General features: G+C 61.3%; 1 protein-coding gene and 1 long non-coding RNA gene across 12 annotated transcripts; one reads left to right on the top strand and one right to left on the bottom strand.

Annotated features, from left to right (window-relative positions):
• Positions 1 to 76: 76 nt before the first annotated feature.
• On the bottom strand, positions 77 to 19921 carry NKAIN4 (sodium/potassium transporting ATPase interacting 4). 11 transcript variants are annotated; one of them, XM_063633543.1, is made up of 7 exons: positions 19443 to 19921; positions 9413 to 9550; positions 8293 to 8373; positions 7125 to 7322; positions 3599 to 3659; positions 2010 to 2094; positions 77 to 804 (listed from the first exon to the last, which is right to left on the bottom strand). In XM_063633543.1, exons 2-7 carry the CDS (start codon positions 9416 to 9418, stop codon positions 795 to 797), a joined length of 441 nt encoding a protein of 146 aa, XP_063489613.1. In that variant the 5' UTR covers positions 9419 to 9550; positions 19443 to 19921; the 3' UTR covers positions 77 to 794. The 11 variants fall into 11 exon arrangements, with proteins under 11 accessions (XP_063489613.1, XP_055121426.2, XP_063489608.1 ...); XM_055265451.2 differs by lacking the exon at positions 19443 to 19921 and adding an exon at positions 14602 to 14623; XM_063633538.1 differs by lacking the exon at positions 19443 to 19921 and adding an exon at positions 13957 to 14171 and having other exon boundaries at positions 2022 to 2094.
• Positions 15668 to 20641, top strand: LOC134735845 (uncharacterized). The gene is made up of 2 exons (XR_010119378.1): positions 15668 to 16138; positions 16280 to 20641. It is a non-coding gene; the product is annotated as an uncharacterized lncRNA (long non-coding RNA).
• The last annotated feature ends 607 nt before the right edge of the window (positions 20642 to 21248 follow it).

The raw sequence follows: 21248 nt of genomic DNA, 5'->3' as shown, positions 1-21248 counted from the left end.
ACGGGCAGGCCTCAGGCCCCACCTGAGATTGTACCCCTGACTGTCCCCCAAGCTCGGCATCTTCCGGAGAGTGGGCGAGGGCCATGTTCCTGTTTATTTACCAACTTGATGATACCTGGGGGAGCCTTTGGGACTGTTTGCCCAAGACCCCTCTTTACAAGAGTACCGCCTGCTCGTCACCACCACGTGCCCTGCCCTATGCCTTGGGGCCTGGCTCTGCCGTTCCTGGTCAAGCCCAGCCCCCACCCCAGGGCTCCATCAGCCTCAGCTCCTGGGTGGAGTGGGGATTCTTCTGGCACGAGTTTGGGGTTGGGCACCCTCCATGTTCAACTGGGGCCCTCACCACTTGAGGGGTCTTGGGGCTCACATTGACTTCCTGGGGAGGCTGTGCCGTTCCCGCGTCGCTGCATCCTAGTAGTGGTGCTTGCAGCCTGAGGGTCCAGCAGCCCCAGGTGGGCACCTGAGGGAGGGGCGCCTCGATGAGATGACGGCCTGGGGGCAGAGCTGTGACCCCCATGTTGCCAGAGAAGGTGGGCATGTGGGGCTCTGCCTTTTATATGTTTTCTTTTTTTTTAAGAGAAAGGAAATTACAAACTCTCTTGACGCTGCAGCCAGCTGTCGCACTGCCCTGCCACCCTGGCTGGTGTCCAGCACTTAGAACCCAGGGCAGGTGCTGCCGGCCACCTGGGGGGTGCTGGTTGGGGGTGCATCCCAAGGCCTGGGAGCTCCTGTCATTGTCACTGGTCGGTCACTGAGGCTGGAGGCTGCAGGAGCAGGATCAGCTGTTTCCTCACTTACGCAGGCCTGTGGGGACAAGGTCAGAGAGCAGCTGGGGGAACAGGGCTGGGGCGGCCACTGGGGGCTGCCACCCCCTCCCCCTGGAGAACCTGAAATGGAACAAAGTCCAAGCAGTGGGAGGCTTCAGGCCTTTGGCAGAAAGGAGGTGGGTGGGGCCGAGGCCCTGGAAAGCCCCCACTGCCTCTCCCTGTGCCGGCAGGTCAGCGTCTTGTGACTGTTTGCTGACATCTCAGTGGGATCTGGGCTGTGGGGCTGGGAGTGGGGTGGAGGCTCACCCAGGGGTGTGCCTGGGTCCCTGGCTCAGGGCCTGCATTTGACCCGACCCCTGCCCAGGTCTTTACTCCCTCGTTCTCTGACATGGGGAGCTGGGCTCCTGCAACCTTGAACGGCGCCTGCCATGACAGCCCTCATTTTTAGGAGAGAAGGGCCAGGGGCTACCCAGGGGCATGCCATCAGGTGTCTCTGGGGGCCTGGGCAGCCCAGGGGCGGTGCAGCCACCTATTCTGAGCCCCAAACTAGGACTGTGTACAGGGCAGGCTGTGTGGCAAAAGCTATTTCAGAGGAGGCCAGCTGGGAGCCCCGGCACCCCACCCCAAGGTCTGGGGTTTGCAGAGTTGTGGACGCTGCCTTTCAAGAAACAAGCCTGGTTCTGCCAGACAGGAAACCAGGGCCCCAGCTCCTGCCATGGAGAGAGCCCTGCAGCACCCCCATGCCGCCTGCTCCTGCCACGGAGAGAGCCCTGCAGCACCCCCATGCCGCCTGCTCCTGCCACGGAGAGAGCCCTGCAGCACCCCCATGCCGCCTGCTCCTGCCACGGAGAGAGCCCTGCAGCACCCCCATGCCGCCTACTCCTGCCACGGAGAGAGCCCTGCAGCACCCCCATGCCACCTACTGGGAAGTGGCTCTTCAGGACACCCTCATGGCCCCTGACTCAGAGCCGACTCCTGGACCCAACCCCCTCCCACAGGTTCCATCTCTGCTGGGCTCTGAGCTTCTGGGCTGGGACTGGGTCCTAGGTCTCTGCAGCCCCAGTACCACCCCAGAGCCTGGCACGAAGCAGACGTTAGAAAAGTGAGGGTGGATGGATGGATGGATGGATGGCAGAACGGACAGGCAGGTGCCTGGTGAGGCCCCCAAGGAAGGCAGCCTCTCGCTGTGAGCGCCAGATTGGCCAGGCTGGCCGCGGAGCAGGTTCTGCCAGCCATACTTACAAGTACGCCTGCTTGGACAAGAGGCTGGATGGCTTTTCATTGACATGGTAGAGAGGAAATGGATCAAATCCACCAATGAAATCAACTGAAAGAAATCAAGACCCAAATAAAACAAAACCCACAAAACGGAAAAGATGTCAGAGTGGAAAACAAGCCCAACCAGAGAACGAAGCCCAAGGGATCCCTGGGGGCACAGACAGTGCCCAAAGCCCTGACGTGACAGCAGAGGGGACATGGCCTGGGGGGACGGCGGGGGTAGGACAGCCTGGGTCCTCTGGCCCGTGCGGGGATGGCCTGGGGGGACGGCGGGGGTAGGACGGCCCGGGTCCTCAGCCTGTGCAGGGGCTGCACCGTGTTCCGCCCACTCTCCCGCCACCCTCTGTCACATTCAGAAACGATGGCTCCCTTGACACTGTGTCTGCACAGCCAGCAGGTGGCAGGGGCTTGCTGGGCAAAGTCGATGCATTTTGAACCCCAGGTTCAAGTGGGGTTCCCATCTTAAAATGTTTGAATGGAACCAGCGTGAGGAAGCCGTTTGCCTCCTCCCGGGAAGCTGGCTGAGCTCTGAGTGACGGTTTAGGATCAGCAGCAGAGTGGCTGAGGGATGCTGGGCGCTGGGGGCCAAGGCTCTGAGGGCATCCTTCGCCTCTGGAATCAGGCCTGGTCTGAGGGTAGAGTGCCCTTTGACACGTGGACTGCTGACCCCATGGCCCCTGGAGTCCTGGGGACAGATGGCTCTGAACTGGATTCTGACCCCAGGGATAGTTCTGTCCATAGGAACCGTGGGCCCCCTGGGCGCACCCAGATGCTGCTTAGCGTCTGCCCTTCCACTCGGCTCTATCCTTCTCCACAGGGTCTTCCTGTGAGACCACATCAGGATGAGGGGCCCAGCGAGGGCACCTGAGTGTGGACCACTCGTATAGCAAATCACAGGAAAGCTGACGGGGGCTGGCGAGCAGAGGGAAAACGAAAACCCTGCCTAGATGGGTCCGGGCTGCCACTGAGGGCCTGATGTGAGCGTCCCGGCCAGCGGGGCCTGTTTCTGAGCTGCCTAGATGGGTCCAGGCTGCCACCGAGGGCCTGATGTGAACGTCCCGGCCAGTGGGGCCTGGGGGTCCAGGCTGCCACCAAGGGCCTGATGTGAGCGTCCCGGCCAGCGGGGCCTGTTTCTGAGCTGTCTAGATGGGGTCCAGGCTGCTACCGAGGGCCTGATGTGAGCGTCCCGGCCAGCGGGTCCTGGTTTGATCTGCCTGGAGGCTGCAGCGGCCTGGACCTCAGCAGTCTAAGCTCAGACCTTCTACCTGTGGCCACTGTGGGGATCATGAGGGCAGGCCCAGCCCGAAGCACAGGAGCCCTTGGACCTGGGGGGCAGCTGACCCCTGAAGTCCCCAGGCCAGGACCTCTGCTCATCTCTTCCCTGGTGTGTGGCAAGTCCTTGCTCAGGCCTACAGCCATGAGCAAGGCCCTGCTGGACTTGGGGTCCCTCCCAAGAGGGGAGGTCTCTCGCCTTGCCCCAGACAGGACAGACTCAGAGCTGCCACCTCTGTAGGCGTCTCCCGCCCCGCTGCCTACGGAGGCCCCATACTCACAGCTGTCCTCTTCTTCCGTAAACACGCGGACCACATAGCAGCCACAGACAAAGCCCAGAAGCTGAAAGACACCACAGGCGGGGGCGTGAGTGTGGCCAGGACAGCCTGCGGGGTGTCACTGTGGCGACGTGGGCAGAGGCACCCGAGCACCCCGACCACCAAGGCCCTGCCCCTCCTGGACCTCAGGTTCCTCCTCTGTAACATGGAGTGGGAGAGCTGACCCGTGGGCATCCTCAGCTCTCAAGTTCCGGATGCACCCCTGCCTTCCACCCCCCCGACTCAACTGGGTAGGGGCAGGTGGGTGAGGATAATGGATATTGGGTGGGGAAGATGACCAGGTCAGCCTGAGTGGCTGCAGGGAGTGGGGTGAGGACACAGAAGTCCAGGCTGGATGAACCCCAGGCCAGCACAGTCCCAGCCCAGAGTCCCCTCAGGCCTCCTGCCTTTGGCCCCAGCCCACCCCAGCCAGCAGCCACCAGGGGTTCCTCCTCCTCTGTGGAGCAAGCCATCTGGGATTCTGGTTTTCAGCCCAGCAAAGTGCAGGAGAGACAGGCTGAGGACTCGGGGTCCAGCAGGCAACTCTGGGCAGAGTTGGGGGCTAGCTGCTGCCTGTGGGGCAGGGGTCAGGCAGGGAGAGGGGAGGGACTGGGAGTCCAGGGCAGAGGGCAGGCCACTGCAAAGCCACAGACACCTGCATCCAGGGCCACTGAGGGAAAAAGGGCTCTGGCAAAGGGGGGACAGTGCTGCCGCAGCCAGAAACACCAACGGCATGAGCGAGAGGGCCTGGCCAGGGGCACTCCAGGCCACAGACACCGAAGGAGGCGGCAGTGGGTCTGTGACTGGAGGGGCCCCAGAACGAAGCAGGAAACCTTCCTGGCTGCACCTCAGGCCAACCGCTGAGCAGCCGCGTGACCTCAAACATTCACTTCATCTTCTGGTCTCGGTTTCTTCCTCCATAGCCCTGGCCCAACAGCCCCCGTGAAGGCCACCGTGCCCAGGAGAGGAGACAGGACATGCAGGCCAGGCCCCAGGGCTGGACATGCCTGGGCTCCGTCCCCCCGATCCCCCACCCCATCTGGTACAGGCAAGTTGGCAGTTGCTTTCCTGGAAATCCAGCTCCTTTCTAGGGGTCAGTCAGGGGCCAGGAGACCTCTCTTACCACCAGGCAGGCAGACCTATCTCCTTGATATTGAGACAAACTCAAGAAGCTGTCCCAAATGGCCATTTCTGGTTCCATGCCATGGCCAGGGTGGGAGCAGGGGTGAGGGTGGGCAACCTCCATGGCTCGTCCCCCCCTCACCCCAAAGGAGCCCAAGACTCCTCCATCCTGGAGCTGGTCGTGGTGCTGAACAGGCAGCCGAGCTTGGGGAGCCATTGGAAGGTGCCCCTTCCAGCCAGTGCCCTCCTCGCCTAGGGACCTGCAGGCCGCCTCTGTCCCACACCCCCGTGCTCCCCACCCTACACACCACCGCCTCCTGCCCATTCTCCTGGCTCCAGTCCCAGGTCCACCCCCAAGCTCTCCCCTCTCCCTGCTACATGGAGGCCTGGGATCTGCAGGCCCCACGTCCCACCCCCCAGAGCCTGGCATTGTCAGACGACTCTCTTGCCACCACCATTTCCCTCCCCACCTCCCCAGCACAGCTCGGCAGAGGCCAACCAAGCCGCCAGCCTCTCCCAGACCCTCCAAAGCAAACAGCAGAGCCGAGCTCCTAGCGAGGACTAGCTGGCTGGAATTTAGAAACCACATCCTATCAAAGAAATTCCCATCTCTGGGAGTCAGGATAAAAGCCAACAGGAGGCCCCATCTCCGCAACCATGCAGAACACCCACTCCTCCAGCCTCGGCTCCCACAGCCCGCCAGCTCCCTCCGAGAGAATCTTCATTCATTCCCCTCTAGCTTCCTTTTTTTTTTTTTTTTTGAGATGGAGTCTCGCTCTGTCTCCCAGGCTGGAGTGCAGTGGCGCCATCTCGGCTCACTGCAAGCTCCGCCTCCCGGGTTCACGCCATTCTCCTGCCTCAGCCTCCCGAGAGGCTGGGACTACAGGCGCCGCCACCACACCCGGCTAATTTTTTTTGTATTTTTAGTAGAGACGGGGTTTCACCGTGTTAGCCAGGATGGTCTCGATCTCCTGACCTCGTGATCTGCCTGCCTTGGCCTCCCAAAGTGCTGGGATTACAGGCGTGAGCCACCGCGCCCGGCCGAGCTTCCTTTCTGTTGCCTTCTCACAAAGCCTAATCTCGGGAGCTTTGATGTGCACACTTGGGAAATCGGCTCTTTCTTCTCCAGTGGCAGGCACCTGCGTTCCACGCATTTTGGGGGCCTTGCTGAGTGGCTTTGGTGGGAGAAACAAGCCCCGACCGGAGCTGGCAGGTGCGTCTGTGGCCCCTTGTTATGGGGCAGCACCTTCCTGGCCTGATTTCCCGCAAGACCAGAGCAGAGCCCAGGAAGGAGCCCGGGGAGCTCACGAGGCCACCCGCACCGTCACGTGTCAGGCCATGGGGTCCTTAGATTTGGAATGCAGCTTCCACCGCCAGCTGCTGGCCATGGAGCCTCGCTCCTAGAAGCCCCATGTCCACCTGGTGTGTTGCATCGACGCCACTGTGTGCACCAGGGAAAGTCAGGGAGCCTCGAGATGGGTCAGAAGTTCCTCCAGAGACGGCACCAGCCGTGCTGCAGTCACATCGGCCCTGCCCCAGGAGCTCCTGAGGCGAAACGCTGACCAAGCACCCTCCACACACCCACCTCAGCTTTTGCCTCCTTCTGAGCACTTCGAGGAAGGCACTGGCACCATCTGCATTTTACAGAAGCGGGAGCTGAGGCACAGGGAGGTTGTTAGGCTCACAGAGGCGGCACAGCGGGGAAGTGGCCGTGTGGCCAGACCAGGAGCAGCATCGTAGCCCCTGTTCTCTATGAACCCATGCAGGGCCGGAGAGGATGGCAGAGTCCCGTTCCCGCACAAGCAACAGCTGCTCCTCAGGGCCACCCGGGGCCACAGAATCCCTGTCCGGTCAGACCTGGGTCACGTGGCGCCAGCCTTGCCAGGTGCACACTCCAGGTTCCCGACAAGTCTGAGGGGCTTCTTGCCAGCCAAGCCCCAGGCTCTGTCCACTTCCCATGACTGGCATGGGCTCGGGGCAGCCGAGGGAACAGGCGGGACACACGTGGATGGGTTTGTCAGGAAGATGCATTCCCCTCCTCCTTGGGGCCGTCAAAGCCAGAGGCGGGGTGTCTCGGCCTGATCTGGGTCCTCCCCACTCCCCACAGAAAACACCATGCTCAACTTGAGAAACGGCCTGGGTTGGCCCCGCCTGGGGGAGGTGGTTTGCAGAGGAGGCACTGAGGTGCCAGCCACATGGGACCCACCCGTGATACCTTAACCTCTCCAGCAAGGGTTGGGGATGAGGAAGGCAGAGACAGGCCTGAGGCCTGGTCAGCTGGCCCCGCCCCAGGGAGATGAGCTCCCAGCTCCATGTCCCCTCCCCCATCAACCCATCCCTACCCCAGGGTCCCCTTCCCCACGCTCACCGTGATCAGGATCTGCAGGCCGCTGTGTAGGGCCTCCACATAGCTGGGCTCCAGGGCACAGCCAGCACGTGACACCAAGGCCTGGCCATGGGGGGCCCCGAGGCCCACTGCCGGCACCTCCTCGTGCAGACAGCCCGGCCAGTGCTCACGCCACCAGGAGCGATGCCGGGAGAGGCTGAAGGTCAGTAGCTCGCTGTCCTAGGGGAGAGGTGCAGGAGCAGGGCTGGTTAGCACCAGGAGGTGGGCGGCCTCACCCACTGCAGCCTGCCGGGACAACACTACAGAGAGGCAAGAGGAGGTCCTGTCCTCCCACCTCCCCTGTCCTCCCACTGCACTCTGCCCCCGGGGCTCCAGCCATGGTGGGGAAAGGAATATCAACGCCCTCCCAGCCGCTCCTGTGCCTGCCCTCGACCCACACACCTCCTCCTCTAGGAAGGCCTCCCTGCCCAGACCCCAGAACTCGCTCTCAGGGGCACTGGGCGCCTTCCTCATGTCTCTGGCCAAAGCTCCATGTGACGTGTGTCTGCCTCAGGACAGTCTCCCCAGCTGCAGCCCCAGGTGTGGTTCCAGGAAGCGGAGGCCCGTCTGCCTGGCTGGGTACCTGCCCTAGTGCCCACCTGTGCTGCACCGGCCAGAGCAGAGAGCCCCCGGGGGAGACCAAAATCCACCCACCCCGGCTTTAGGACCAACCTCTGAGCTGCAAGCAAAGTGCCTAAAACAGCCTCCGTCAGGGTCGGCTCAGCGATGACCCCCCGCCCTGTTTCCCCTGGTTGCCTGCACTACAGGAGGCACGAGGCTTTACCAGCCTGGAGGGTTGGTCGGGCTGGGACAAAGGACCCTACGTGGCCCCAGGACGGTGGTGTCCATTCACCTGCACATCTCTGCCAGGATTTGCTCCTGCTCTGAGGCCCCTCTTCCCCAGCTGGAGCCCCCTCAGCTGCCAATACTTACAGACGCCTTTCTTTCACCCATCAAATAACTGGTCTTTCCCTAAACCTTTACTGAGTTACCAACTACAGACCAGGGATGTTCTGGGTGCTGGGGACAGAGCCATGCACAGACTGAACCCCTGCCTCAGACGACAGATGAAGAGCAAACACAGGGTGTTACCAGGGGCCCGGCCGGGAGCCAGGGAAGGACCTCGCACTGCCTCCCGGTCTGTACTCACCTGTAAGAGGCCACCGACTTCCAGGTAGAAGCAGATGATGAAGATGTTCCAGGTGACCCAGACGGCTGCCCACACCGTGTACTAGGGAGAGGAGAGGATGGGACGGCAGCTGAATGCAGCTCCCGGGCACACCTGCTTGCACCCAGCCCCCGGGGGAAGGGGTCCTGTGATTGCATAGGAGGGGTGGCCCCTGCTCCTGAGTCTGGCGGCCCCCAGATGCACAGCATGGAGAAAGGGGTCCCCCAAGCCCACCCTGGGACACGTCTCAGAGCTTTCCCACGTGGGTGCCCCAGGAATGAGGCGGTGGGACAGCCAGCTCGAGGGAGCCCCAGCGCAGGTCGGCGTACGGACACAGCGTCCCCGGCTGAGCTGCCACGGCCTGTCCTCACCTCACCAGGCAGATATTGCATGCGGACAGCACAGGCCTCCACTGCAGAGCACCCCCTAAACCACCCCCAAGAGAGCACCCCAAAGAGCTGCCAGAAGCTTTTGTAAATGAAGTTTTGCAGACACAGCCACACCCATTTGTGTACACACAGCCCAGCTGCTTTTGTGCTGGGACTGCACGGGCCACAGCGCCTAAGGTATTTACCATCTGCCCTTTGCAGGAAAAGTCGGCTGCAAACCACTGGTCTGGACCGATTATTTGGTTCTGCACTGAATGAAAATGCTGACTAAGCAGAGAGACATTTTTCTGAACATTCTTTCAGCTTCTCCAGAGGATGCAGCAAGGACAGTATGGCCAGGGGTCTGCTGGGTTCCAGGTCCCACCCTGGGCTTGCCGCAATGATTCTGTGCCTGTTTTCCTATCTGTAAAGCAGGGATCATGGCAGCACCTAGATCCCTGGCTACTGAGGGGATGAATTCATGAAGGTGTTCAGTGCCTGGGGCTCCCCAATATATGCAGCTTCTCCTTCAAGCAGCCTCAGAAAATCCCCTCCGTCCGAACCAGAATTCTAGATGTCCAGGCAGCAAACAGGTCTGAACCCAGGGGTCTGGGTTGGCATTTGTGGGGTGTTCAGTGGTGTCCAGGAAAATATGCCAGGATGGTGCCACAGGAGCTGCCATCCTGGTCACCCCAACCCACCTGCCCATAAAGGGGGCCGGGCCCAGGACTCACCACCATGACGTAGCGCGGCCGGTATTGGATGGTGCCGAAGAGTCCCAGGATGACGACGATGATGTGGACGAAGTTGGCCAGGATGGGCGCCCACTGGTAGCCCAGGAAGTCAAACACCTGCCTCTCCAGGGCGGTGACCTAGGAGCAGGGTGGGCGCCATGAAGCGTGGACCTGAGGGAGGCCCCAGGCCTGCCAGCCAGGTACTGGGCCAAGGTGACAGGATCTCAGCAGGGATTTCCTCCCCACACCCGCCCACCACACCTTTGTTTGACGAAGGACGCCAGGGCTCTAACTCCTGCTCCATGACCACCACCGAGCAGGCACTGAGCATCTACTGTGTGCTTGGCTCTTCCAAGAAAAATCCCCAAATGAGCCTGACAGGCCCCCGTGTGTCCCTGCGCGTCACTGTCTGTCCCTGCGTGAGCGTTCCTCCCTTGAGTAGGCCCCATCCCCTCTGTCCCCAGTTTCCTCATCTGGAGAATGGGAACACCGGGGGCTGCTCTAAATCACGAATTGTAGGGCCAGGTGACAGACACACAGATGGCCCAGAAAACACCACTCGGGGGGGTCAGATGGCCAGGAGGGACCGACGCGGATTCACAAGGGTACTGGATGCCGAGGCCCCAGCCTGCTGCCTGCATCTCTGCCTTGGGGACAGTGCTGGTGAGGCTGCTCTCTGGCAGGCAGGCAGTCTCCCCTCCACTTCAGGACATTACAGGACTCTGTTGAACTGGCCCTCCACACGAGGCCGAGAGAGAACCAACGAAGGGGGAGGGAAAGGTGCCTGAGGAATATAAAGTTGGTATTTTATATTTAGGAGACCAAGAAAACCTGAGCAAAGCCATGACCAGGCCACTAACTGCAGGGACTGGCGCACTCGGCCCCACCCGTCACCAGCTCCTTCCCACGTGCTGGTGAAGCACAACCCAGAGAAGAGAAGATGCTGCAGAACCCACCCCATCCCCCACCCCAGCCACTCCATCCCCCACCCCCCACCCCAGCCACTCCATCCCCCACCCCAGCTGCCCCACCCCCACCCCAGCCTCCCTATCCCCCACCCCAGCCTCCCTATCCCCCACCCCAGCCGCCCTATCCTCCACCCCAGCCACTCCATCCCCCATCCCCCATCCCAGCCAAAAGACAGCTGGGCCTGGGGGACCACTACCACCAAAACGCGGAGACTGGTAGTGGCCCCGAATGCTGGGCTGTGCTGATATTTATTGGATACAAGACAAACGGGCAGGGTAAGGAGTGTGAGCCATCTCCAATGACAGGTAAGGTCACATGGGTCACGTGTCCACTGGACAGGGGCCCTTGCCTGCCTGGCAGCTGAGGCAGAGAGAGAGGGAGAGAGAGAGACAGCTTACACCGTTATTTCTGCTTATCAGAGACTTTTAGTACTTTCACTAATTTGCTGCTGCTATCTAAAAGGCAGAGCCAGGTGTACAGGATGGAACATGAAGGTGGACTAGGAGCGTGACCACTGAAGCACAGCATCACAGGGAGACGGTTAGGCCTCCAGATAACTGCGGGCAAACCTGACTCATGTCAGACCCTCCACAAGAGGTGGAGGAGTAGAGTCTTCTTTAAACTCCCCCAGGGAAAGGGAGACTCCCTTTCCCGGTTTGCTAAGTAGCGGGTGTTTTTCCTTGACACTGACGCTTCTGCTAGACCACCGTCCGCTTGGCAACGGGTGTCTTCCCAGATGCTGGCGTTACCGCTAGACCAAGGAGCCCTCTGGTGGCCCTGTCAGGGCATAACAGAAGGCTCACACTTGTCTTCTGGTCACTTCTCACTGTATCCCTTCAGCTCCTATCTCTGTATGGCCTGGTTTTTCCTAGGTTGTGATTATAGAGCAAGGATTATTATAATATTGGAACAAAGAGTAATTGCTACAAACTAAAGTTTAACAGTATTCATATATAATCATATCTATGATCTATATCTAGTATAACTATTGTTGTATTATATATTTTATTATACTGGAACAGCTCGCGCCCTCAGTCTCTTGCCTTGGCACCTGGGTGGTTTGCCGCCCACAAAACTCTTAGTCCCAGGCCTCCCCATCCTGCCCAGAGGACACTAACCTACGAGGAGGGATGTCTGCCCTGCCGGAGCCCCGGGGGGAAGGTAAGCAACACCCCAAGGGAGGCAGTTCTTGCCCTGGCCCACTTCGCCTACACCGGGTACAGTCCTGTGAGGTCTGGGCTGGCGGCTGGGGCAAGCTGCACATCTCAGCTAAGGGGTCTCGGCCTGAGGAGCAGCCTCAGGTCTGCCTCCAGAATGGAGACCCTGCGGCACAGAGGGGCAGGGGGAGTCTTTTTCATCTCGAAGCCAAGACTCCCAGAGGCTCAGGGCTCCAGGACATGTGGCCACATGCGTGAGCAGTGAGTCTCATGCCACCATGGAAGCAGGTGACCCTGGTGGCCCTGCCAGGACCCAGCCCCAAACCCCTTCCTGGGCCTTTGGCTCCCAGGGTCTCCTTAATGCAGCAGGGCACAGCCTGGGAATCGGACGCCGCACAGCCCCGCTCAGAGCCAGCAAAGTTCACACTGTTCTTTGGGGAGAAAGGCTCCAAGAAGAGATGCCTGGGCCCTTTGTCCTGTAGCTTGGTAACACAAAATTCTCACATTTGTCAAAAAAAAAAAGGGCTACCCAACACCCCCTTCCTCCCGGGCCCCCCACCCACATGCAGTGACTAGAGCTGCGGTCAAGGACTCTTCTTCCCCAAGGCAGAGGAGGCACAGTGGGGTGCCAGATTGCCTTTGACAGCTCCCTGCTGCGGTTCAGCAGCGACCCTAGAGGCTGGCCCTGAGAGGACACGGCTCTGCCCAGTCCCTGGAGAGTCCCCAGGTCTGCTGGGGAAGCCCTGCGGCCCTCAAGCCAGGATGACTCTTTCCCTCTTGGCTGCAACCAAATTTCCAAGGGCCTGCATGTGCGCCCATCTGTCTACTGTCCACCTCAGAGGTGAAACGGGAGTACGACCCCACCTGTCCCTCTGTGCCCCGAGGTCACATCCGACCAGCACAGTCGTGCCTCACCCTGCACCTGAGACTGAAGCACCCATTTCTCCTGCACAAACCCCAGCACCATCAACCCCAGCACATCCTCACACCACCTTCAACAGATGGAAACCAATGTCACCAGTGTCCCCCAAAGCAGCCTCGCTTCCTGACGCCCACGCACCACCAGCTGCCACTGGCCATGCTCCAAACTGGGGTACCGTCCAGGCTGGTGCCTGTCCTTCATGAGGTCATCCGACAGGTATTCGAATCTTCGAGTGGACCACCCTTGCCCTCCCCATTCCTGCTTCCAGCCCCTCCCCACCCGTCTCCTAAGGGACTCCTGCCACTGGGGAGCCACTCACTGAAAGATACCAACTGTCCCAAGGCCTGGGATGGTCCTTGGGCCCCCCAGCCTGTTGCAGGGCCTCAGGTTATCTCCGCAGCCCCAGCGAGCCTCCCAGGAAAGCTCCGGAAGCTCCTTCCTTCCAGGAGGAAGGACACGATGCCTCCGCCGTCCCCAGGTCCGCCCGCAAGCCTGTGCCCCTAAGTCGAGGACAGGACACCCAAGCTGCACAGCCACGCACTCCGAGGGTTTTGCTGCTCAAAACTCTGAAACAGCCCCTTCTGGCCCTTCCAGCATCAGGAAGAGGAGGGGGGCGCGCGGTCCAGCTGCGCTCCGCAGCCCACAAAGCATCATTTCCTTTTTAAGACGGGAGACCCAGGGCCAATTAGCATCGAAGCAAAGCAGCTTACCCAGCCCGGACTGGCGAGGCCTTTGTTTAGCCCCCTCCCCGAGGGCAGCGGGCTCCGGGAAAGAATCCGCCTTCCAGGCGTCCCAGGGAGCTTCGGACTCCGGGGCAGAATGGAAACTTGGCCGGGGGAGCCCCGGCCAATCCCGACACAGAAGACGCTCGCGCTGCGCCCCGGGCATCGGCTCCAGCCCCTTCTCGCCTCCGCATCGCTCCACGCCGGGCGGAATCGGGGCGGCGGAGGCGGGTGGGGCCGGTTTGCTCGCGGGTGGGCAGGACGCTCTCACCCCCCGTCCCCTACACTCGCAAACTCGCAGGCACAGCCTCCGTCATCGCCCCACCCGGATCTCAGAATCGGAACTTGGCCGCTCACTCGGCGCCCGGGGCCGGCTGCGGGAAACGCTCGCACAGACAGAGACACGCGCGCACCCGGGGGCGCACCCGGGGCCGCACACGCCTCCCCAGGCGATGGGGTCCAGGCGGCCCCTCCAGAAGGCTTCCGTCCCGCCCGCCCATCCAGCCGCTCCCCGGCACCTGTCCCCGCCGCTCCGGACCCGCGGCCGCCCTCTGCGCACGCACACCGGGGACGGGACCGAGCGCCGCGACTCCCCACGCCCCGCAGGCGACACCACCTTCGGCCGCAGCAGCCTGGGATCCGAGGCATCCCCCTCGGAGCTGGCGCGGGACCCAGCGAAGGGGCCCCGGGGCGGAGGGAAGCGCCGGGACCCCGCAGCCGCTGTGGGTCGGGCACCTGGGGCTCCAGGAGGCTCGCGGAGGGGTCGCCACTCACCAGCTGAAAAGCGCAGAGGGCGATAAGCGCGCAGCGGCCGGAGCAGGAGCCCATGGTGCCCGCCTATACAGGAGGCCTCCGGGTGCCCAGCGCTCGGCCCCCGCCCCCGCCCCCGCTCCGCCCACTCCCCCCGCGCTGCAGCCTCGGCCCCGCCCCCTCAGCATCCCGTTCCCCTCTCCTCCCCGCAACCCCCGGCCCAGCCCCACCGCCGGGTAACAGCTGCGCCGCGTCTCCCCTCCCACCCCCGCCTGCAGCCCCTGGGGGCTTCGCGCCGGCCGGAGAGGGGGACCCTTCTTAAAGGGGCGATGGCGCGGTTTCTCGGGTAGCGAGGGGCGGCGCCGCGGCCCCAGGACAGACCTGCAGCTGAGGGGAGCCCGCCCCGGACGCGGCAGGGATGACCGGCGTCCGCCCCCTCCTCCAGGATGACCTACCCGGCACCTGCTCCCGCCCTGCGCCCCCGGCGTGAGATCCCCAACAACCATCCCCGTGGGGTGTCTGAGCGACCCGCATCCCGGAGGCGTTTTCTCTGAAAGTCTCAGAGATTCCTTGGCTTAGAGAAGTCCTGGACCCGGGTCCAGAGCTCAGAGGTCCCCTCCACGGGCGGGCCAAGGACTCAGGAGGTGGGAGTGAGCCGGGCTCTCTCACCTCCCACAGTGGGCTCCTCTGCCGGAAGGCTGAGACCTGAAGGCCAGGTCTGCTCCAACTGCCTGGACCGGCCTCCTGCCTGCGCGAGAGGGGCCTAGGGAGCCTCGGGTTGGGACAGCCTGAGGCCCTGTGCACGGTGGAGGCAGGACCCAGCTGTCAAGGGCAGGTCCTGGGGTCTGGATGGGGCTGAGCCCTGTAAAGCCTGCGCTTCCGGAAGAAGCTTGTGCTGGAGGCAGGGAAGGGTCCCAGCCAGGCCGGAGAGGAGCAGGACTTGGACACAGTGAGCCAGAGTGGCAGCCGGTAGGAAAGCCCGTGGGGGCAGAACAGCAGGAGATCACGGCAGGTGGCCGGGCCAGGGCTGCCACTTGGTCTTTACTCAGTGGCAGGGCAGGCTCCCTGACTGCCACCCACCGCCTGAGGAGCCTGAGATGGGTTTCCCATGGCAACCTGAATTCCTGCCCATCTCGAGATTTTACGAATTACTGAGGATTCCTGCCTTCCTAATTTTGGTTGTGTGTCCCTCAGTCCCAGGGATCAGGAGGGGTTAACAGAAGACCAAGGGTCAGGTTTTCTGCACTGCGGGGAGCCACTCCAGATCTGTCATCCAGGCTCATGGGTGGGTGCGGGGGTAGCTTCCAAGCCCCAAAGGTCAGAGAGCAAAGGTGTGGCCAGTTGTGGAGGGAGAGGGAGCCTCAGGTTGTTTGCAGTGCTGGGGAGATAAGAATATTCAGGAATTAGATGGTGGTGATGGCTGCACAGCTCTGTGAATACACTGCAGCCCACTGAGCACTACACTCTAAAGGGGTGACTATTATGGTGTGAGGATTATATCCCAATTTTTAAAAGACGTGAAAAAATTAATGTTTATTTATACAATATATAAGACATTGATTTTTAAATACAGCAGTATCATCCCCGTCCCCCATAACCCTGGTTCCTCCAGGCACTTGGAGCCATTGGTGGAAGGACATGGACTCCTAGAAGATGATTCACAAAGGTGCCACGTAAGCAGAGGAGCCACGTAAGCAGAGGAAGGCCCACAGCCGGCTGCTGAGGTCCTGAGGGAGAGGGAGGGGCACCTGCTCAGCCTTGCCTGTGTGTGGATCCTTCTCTCTCGGTCTCTCTCAGGGGAAGCTGCCTGGACATGCATGAGCCTTGCGGTTCTGTCCTACCAGGCTGCCTGCTCTTCCTGTTGAAAGCAAAAGCCTTCACTTGCTGAGGATGCAACGATGCCCTAGTGTCCCTTGCAGGAGCCAGTGTCAGAGCCAGGAGCCGTCGTGGGCATCCTCTGCTCCAAAGTTACGAGTTCTGGTGAAGGGGTCAGGATAGCCCCTTTGAGAGTTCAGCAGAGCAGGTCTGCACAGGGCCCACGCCGTGCACAGCCCACACTCCAGCTGCCCTGGTGCACACTGACGGCAGCAGCCAGCCGCGGGGACCCCAGGCGCAGTGTCACCCACATGAATGTTAGCGCAGCCTCCAGAGGCGGGTTCCGTTTGCACCCCTGGTTCGCTGGTGACACAGTTGTGACTTGGCCCAGGTCAGTTGTTGGGGCCTGGCCAGCTGTGGGTGGTGAGGTTTTCTCAGACACTTCATCTGCTCTTGTTCTTGCTTGAATTCCTTCTGCCTAAGAGTGACAGCTTTAAAAGCAGAATGGCACCACGTCTCCATCCTTACACAGAATCCCACATGGGAAGACCCTAGTCGGAGGCCCCCACCCTTGCCCGGAGCTGGACTTTGGGGCAGCAGCAAACTGCAGTGAGCATGAGTCACACCTGAGGACAGGTGGGCTGTCTTCAGGCTCCCAACAGGTCTGTCGCCTAAGGGGCTGGGGAATGGGGGCCAGAATGCCACGGCCTGCCCACCTGGGGGACTCTAGGCAGAGCTTGAGCAGCCTGGCAGGAAAATATCCCCCAGTTTCCAGAGAGTAAAAGCTGATGGTCCTACCGAGGTGTGAAGGACAGTGACGGACAGTGATGGAAGGTGATGGACAGTGGAGGACAGTGATGGACAGCAACAGAGAGTGGAGGACAGTGATGGACAGTGACGGGCAGTGATGGACAGCAAAGGACAATAATGGACAGTGAAAGACAGTGGAGGACAGTGGAGGACAGTGATGGACAGCAACAGACAGTGGAGGGCAGTGATGGACAGCAGAGGACAGTGATGGACAGCAGAGGACAATGATGGACAGCATAGGACAGTGATGGACAGCAGAGGACAGTGATGGACAGTGGAGGACAGTGATGGACAGTGGAGGACAGTGATGGACAGCGGAGGACAGTGATGGACAGAGGAAGACAGAGAAGGACAGCAATGGAAGGACAGCCACCCCAGCCAGCACAAACGCAGGCCTAGTGGGGCCCATGCATTCCTGGGACTACTGGCAAGCTGGGAAAGGCCTCCAGGGCAGGGAAACTCAGGAGAGTGACAGCTTGTTCAGGCCAGGACCTTGTGCGTCTTCGCCTTTTTTCTTTCTTAGTAAGCCCAGTGGATTCATTTTTGGGGGGCTGCCATGACAAATTCCCATAAACTAGCGGCTTAAAGCCACGGAAATTTTTTATGTCCCAGTTCTGGAGGCTAGACGTCTAACATCCAGGTGTGGGCGGGTTGCACTGCCTTCGAAGCTCTGGGGAGGGTCCTTCCTGCCCCTCCCAGCTCCCGTGGCTCCCAGCATCCTCAGCCTGTGGCCGTATCGCTCTGGTCTTTGCCTCCACCTTTGCATGACCTCGTCCTCTCCTGTGTGTCACTTGTTATGATGCTTCTGATGCCATTTAGGGCCCACCTATGTAATCCAGCATGCTCTCATGTCAAGATCCTTAATCACATCTGCAAAGAACCTTGCCCCAAACTCCTGGCTTCAGGCAATTCTCCTGCCTTGGCCTCCCAACGTGCTGGGCTTGCAGGTGTGAGCCACTGTGCTAGGCCTAAAATTGGGGGGCCACCATTCAGTCGCTGCTCTCCCACACCTGCAGCAGCCCCAGCCTGTCCGCAGGGCAGACCTTCCTTGTGGCAGAAACAACAGGAAAAGGAAAGGAAGAGGAACCCAGGCTTGGGTTCCCGGCAGAGCTGCTGGCAGAGCTGTCCGCAGAGCCTGTGCGGGGCTGCAAAGACCCCTCTGTTGTCAAAACACCCCTGTCCCCGTGCACCAAAAGCAGCCAGAACAGCCACAGAGTTTCAGATGAAACTGGGAGAACTGTCAACTGCAACAAACACTCCCAGAAAAGGAGAGGCCAATCCCCAGGGCTTCGCAGAGAGCACAGCCTGACCCCTTCATCCGGGCCCACAGGCAATGTTGTCGACTCTGTTCTTCCTTTGAAAGAAAAGGGCGCTGGTTGGCTTCCAGTTTACCGCAGACACACAGAGAGGCCCCTCTCTGGCTCAGAGCCTGGCCTGGGTCTCTCCAGTCCCAGCTTCTCCCTCCTGAAAGGAACGTCCTGCCCAACAATGCAACACGTGTGTGCACTCCCAGTGTGGGAATCAGGCTGAGCTGGACTTCAGGGGCAGCCCAGGATGGTTGCCTCGGGGGATGCGTTTTCCCCGAGGTTTCCCGGGAGCTGCCTGGGAGTTGCCGAAGCTTCTTCCCAGCTGGCTTCAGCCCAGGCTTCCTGGGTGAGATTCTTGTTCCCTGGCCCTTCACAGTACGCATGGTCCTGTTCCCCGCAATCCCCACCCCCTTGAACTCCGTTCCCACACTCAGGACCCACCCAGATGCCAGCTCCCCACAGAGCAGTGCAGCCCCCCTCTTCCGGCCCTGACAGCACACACCCTGCCCCCCACCACCATTTTGGAATAGTTCTTCGCCAGAAATACCATTTCCCACCCTGTCTTCTTATTCTCGGAGGCAGAGGCGCTTCAGCTTCCTGAGCCGTCTGTCACTGAATCACCCTGGTTTCCACTGGCAGTGCCGCCTCTCCCTCACTCGGATGCTTCTGTGCAGCCATGCAGGCTGTGTGTGCACAACCTCAGGGGGCACATCAACCGCGTCCTCAGGCTGGCCGTAGAGACATGGCCTCGGCCCAAGCGTCGCCGTCAGACTCTCCCTGGTACTATGAACCCTTGGCTGAGGGGGCAGAGGGGCAGCTAGGATCATGGCTGCAGCTCCCGGAGAGGAGCCCCCAGCCTCCGGGCCGTCTTCCTGAGCCTGCTCCCCAGGCCGCGCCTTTCCTGACTTCCCTCCAGGCTCCTGTTGCTGGCGACCACAGAACGAGCCCCAGGGCTTTCCTTTCCTTCCTGTCAGGGGTCCTTTCCCAGAGGTGGGAGCTCTGGGCGGGTGGGCCTGTCCCGGGAGAGTCACGTAGCTTGTTTAAAGAGAAGATCCCCATGGCTCCTGTGCACACATGTGGGGCCACTCTCCCCAGGGGCTGCTGTGAGCCTGGGAAGTCCTGGGTGGTGTCTCATGCCCCAGAGAGCAGCCCCCAGTGCACCTCGCACGCGCCCTCCTGCGGGTCTGCCGACTTTCTCCTCTGCCTCAGCCAAGTCTCCCACGCGGAGCAGGTGGGAACCGAGTGAAGGCCTCACAGGATTCTGAGGCCCCGGTCTGACACCCACCTGGCTCAGCACCTGCTTCCTCAGCCTCCAGCTGCACGGGTGGCCGCAGGCGTCAGGGTGTGATGGCAAATGTGACAGCAAACGTGGCTGGTCCGGTCAGAGGTCTCTGCATCCTCTACACCTCTGGCCAGGTGAGGCCCAGCCTATGTCCCTCCCAGCTCTACTGATGGACGGCAGGAAGCTGAGACCCCGAGCCCGTGTATCCTCGGTTCTTGGTGCTTTGTAATGCCCCTGGCCCTGGCTGCAACCGCCCACTGGCTGGGCCCCGAGCCTGCCCACCCTGAAACACTCACCCGTCAGGAAGAGAGAGCCTCGGCCGAGAGGACAGCCAGAAGGTGTAAGGCGAGAGGGTGCTTCCTGAGACACGCAGTGGGTCCAGGGCTCCTGTGGTCTCCTGCCTTGGCCATTCCGTCCATCTGTGGGAGGGCCTTGGCCTCTCTGCTTTTGGAGCAGGGCGCTGGGGCTAGGGGATTGCAGCCACAGCCACGCCACTGCACTGATTGGGAGCTCAGATCACCTGGGTGCAGAGGAAGCTTTGATGGCAAGGGTTGGTGTGGCTCATCTCGCCCACCATCTGCTGTCCCTCCTGAGCCTACGTTAGGCTCCATCCTTCCCCAGGCCCCATGCCACCAGCAAGAACAGCCCAGCCAATGCAGGCCGCACCCCTCGGCCTCGGCCGGGACCGAGCACACTGCCCTGTGCTTGTCCAGTGTGCTGTCCCTGGCCCCTGAGGCAGGTGGCCTGACCCCCGTCTTCAGAGGGGAAAGCTGAGTCTTGGGGAGGCCACACAGCCGCGAGGAGTGGGGGCAGAAAGAACCCAGCTCCGCACCAGGCTGTGTCAAGCCGGCGTTTAGTGCCTGGCAGCAGCTGCGGCCTCTGCAGGGCTTCCCGGCACAGGCGTGGGCTCTTCCAGCACAGAGCATGGGCTGCACCAGCTTCGGGGTGCACCGCATACAGGGTAGGGCCATGGCCGCAGCCGCTGGCTGACACCAGGAGTAAACGAGGACACCAGACCGGCACAGCCCAGGCCCGGCTGGGTGGCAGGCGCTGCCGGTGCCTCTCGAGGGGGCAGCAGGGTCAGCTGCAGATGAGGCTGCCCCAGGACTGGCTGCCAGCCCTCAAAGAGCCTCCTGGGTCCCCCCGGCACAACTCTCTGCGTGAAGCCCCCAGCAGGAGAAGGATTCACTGCCCTGAGCCTGACACAGCACGAGACGGAGGCCTCACTGAGTCCAGGCCCAGCACTGGCCCTCCCCTGGATCGTGAGTCCAGGCCCCCAGCCAGCCCCTCCCCTGGACCTCCCGAGACCCTCTCTGTGGGAGCCCAGGGGCCGGAGCCGCTCGACCACATCTTCTTGGTAGCTCTCATTTGGGACCTCATCTTTAATCTCAGCAACTCAGGGATCAAAGAGAAAAGGCCGAGGCAGGCGAGGCCGGGGTTTCTTGCTCAAGCATTCGGATCATTAAACAAATGAAAAAAGTCAAAGAGAAGGAAAGCCAGGCTGCTGCCGGTGGATCTGTCTGCCCTCCCCGGATGCCAGCGCCGCACGCCCCTCCCTCCCTCTCCCTCCCTCTCTTCTCTCTGGCTCTCCTGATGGAGGCCCCACATGGGGTTAGGATTCCCAAATGTCATATGAAGCCAGTGTTTGGGGAGCGTCTCGCTCCGCCTGTGTTGCTGTAACAAACGCCTCGGACTGGGTTGTGCGTAAGAACTGGGTTTTTCTGGAGGCTAGAAGTCCAGCACTGAGGCAGTAGCAGGGTCGCTGCTTGGTGAGGGCTGCTCTCTGCTTCCAGAGGGCGCCTGATTGCTGCCTCCTCCAGAGGGGACGAAGGCTGTGGCCTCACATGGTGCATGGTGGGAGGGCGAGAGGGTACCCCCTCCCCCCTGGAGCCCATTCACAAGGTGCTCGTCCTGTTCTCCCAGAGGCCACAGGTCTAAATGCTGTTGCAGGGGGGACTCTTTCAACACACATTTTGGAGGAGATGTCACTCAAACCAGAGCAGGAAGTGCGAGGAAGGACTCAGGAGTGCCCCCCCGGCCGTGTCCTGGCTTTGGAAGCACAGAAAGCACCCGGCAGCCTCGCATTCTCCTTGCCCTCGTTA

This window comes from Symphalangus syndactylus, chromosome 24, assembly GCF_028878055.3.
Source record: "Symphalangus syndactylus isolate Jambi chromosome 24, NHGRI_mSymSyn1-v2.1_pri, whole genome shotgun sequence".
Lineage (NCBI taxonomy): Eukaryota > Metazoa > Chordata > Mammalia > Primates > Hylobatidae > Symphalangus > Symphalangus syndactylus.
This window is presented reverse-complemented; position numbering and strand designations above follow the sequence as displayed.

What these genes read in the sequence shown, in the direction of transcription:
- NKAIN4 (XM_055265447.2), bottom strand. Translation starts at nt 14,010, where the DNA reads ATGGGCTCCTGCTCCGGCCGCTGCGCGCTTATCGCCCTCTGCGCTTTT. An exon ending in CCCTCTGCGCTTTTCAGCTG is followed by an intron (nt 9,551 to 13,956) that starts GTGAGTGGCGAC and finishes CCCTGCTCCTAG; the next exon opens with GTCACCGCCCTGGAGAGGCA. An exon ending in GCCTGCAGATCCTGATCACG is followed by an intron (nt 3,660 to 7,124) that starts GTGAGCGTGGGG and finishes GGTGTCTTTCAG; the next exon opens with CTTCTGGGCTTTGTCTGTGG.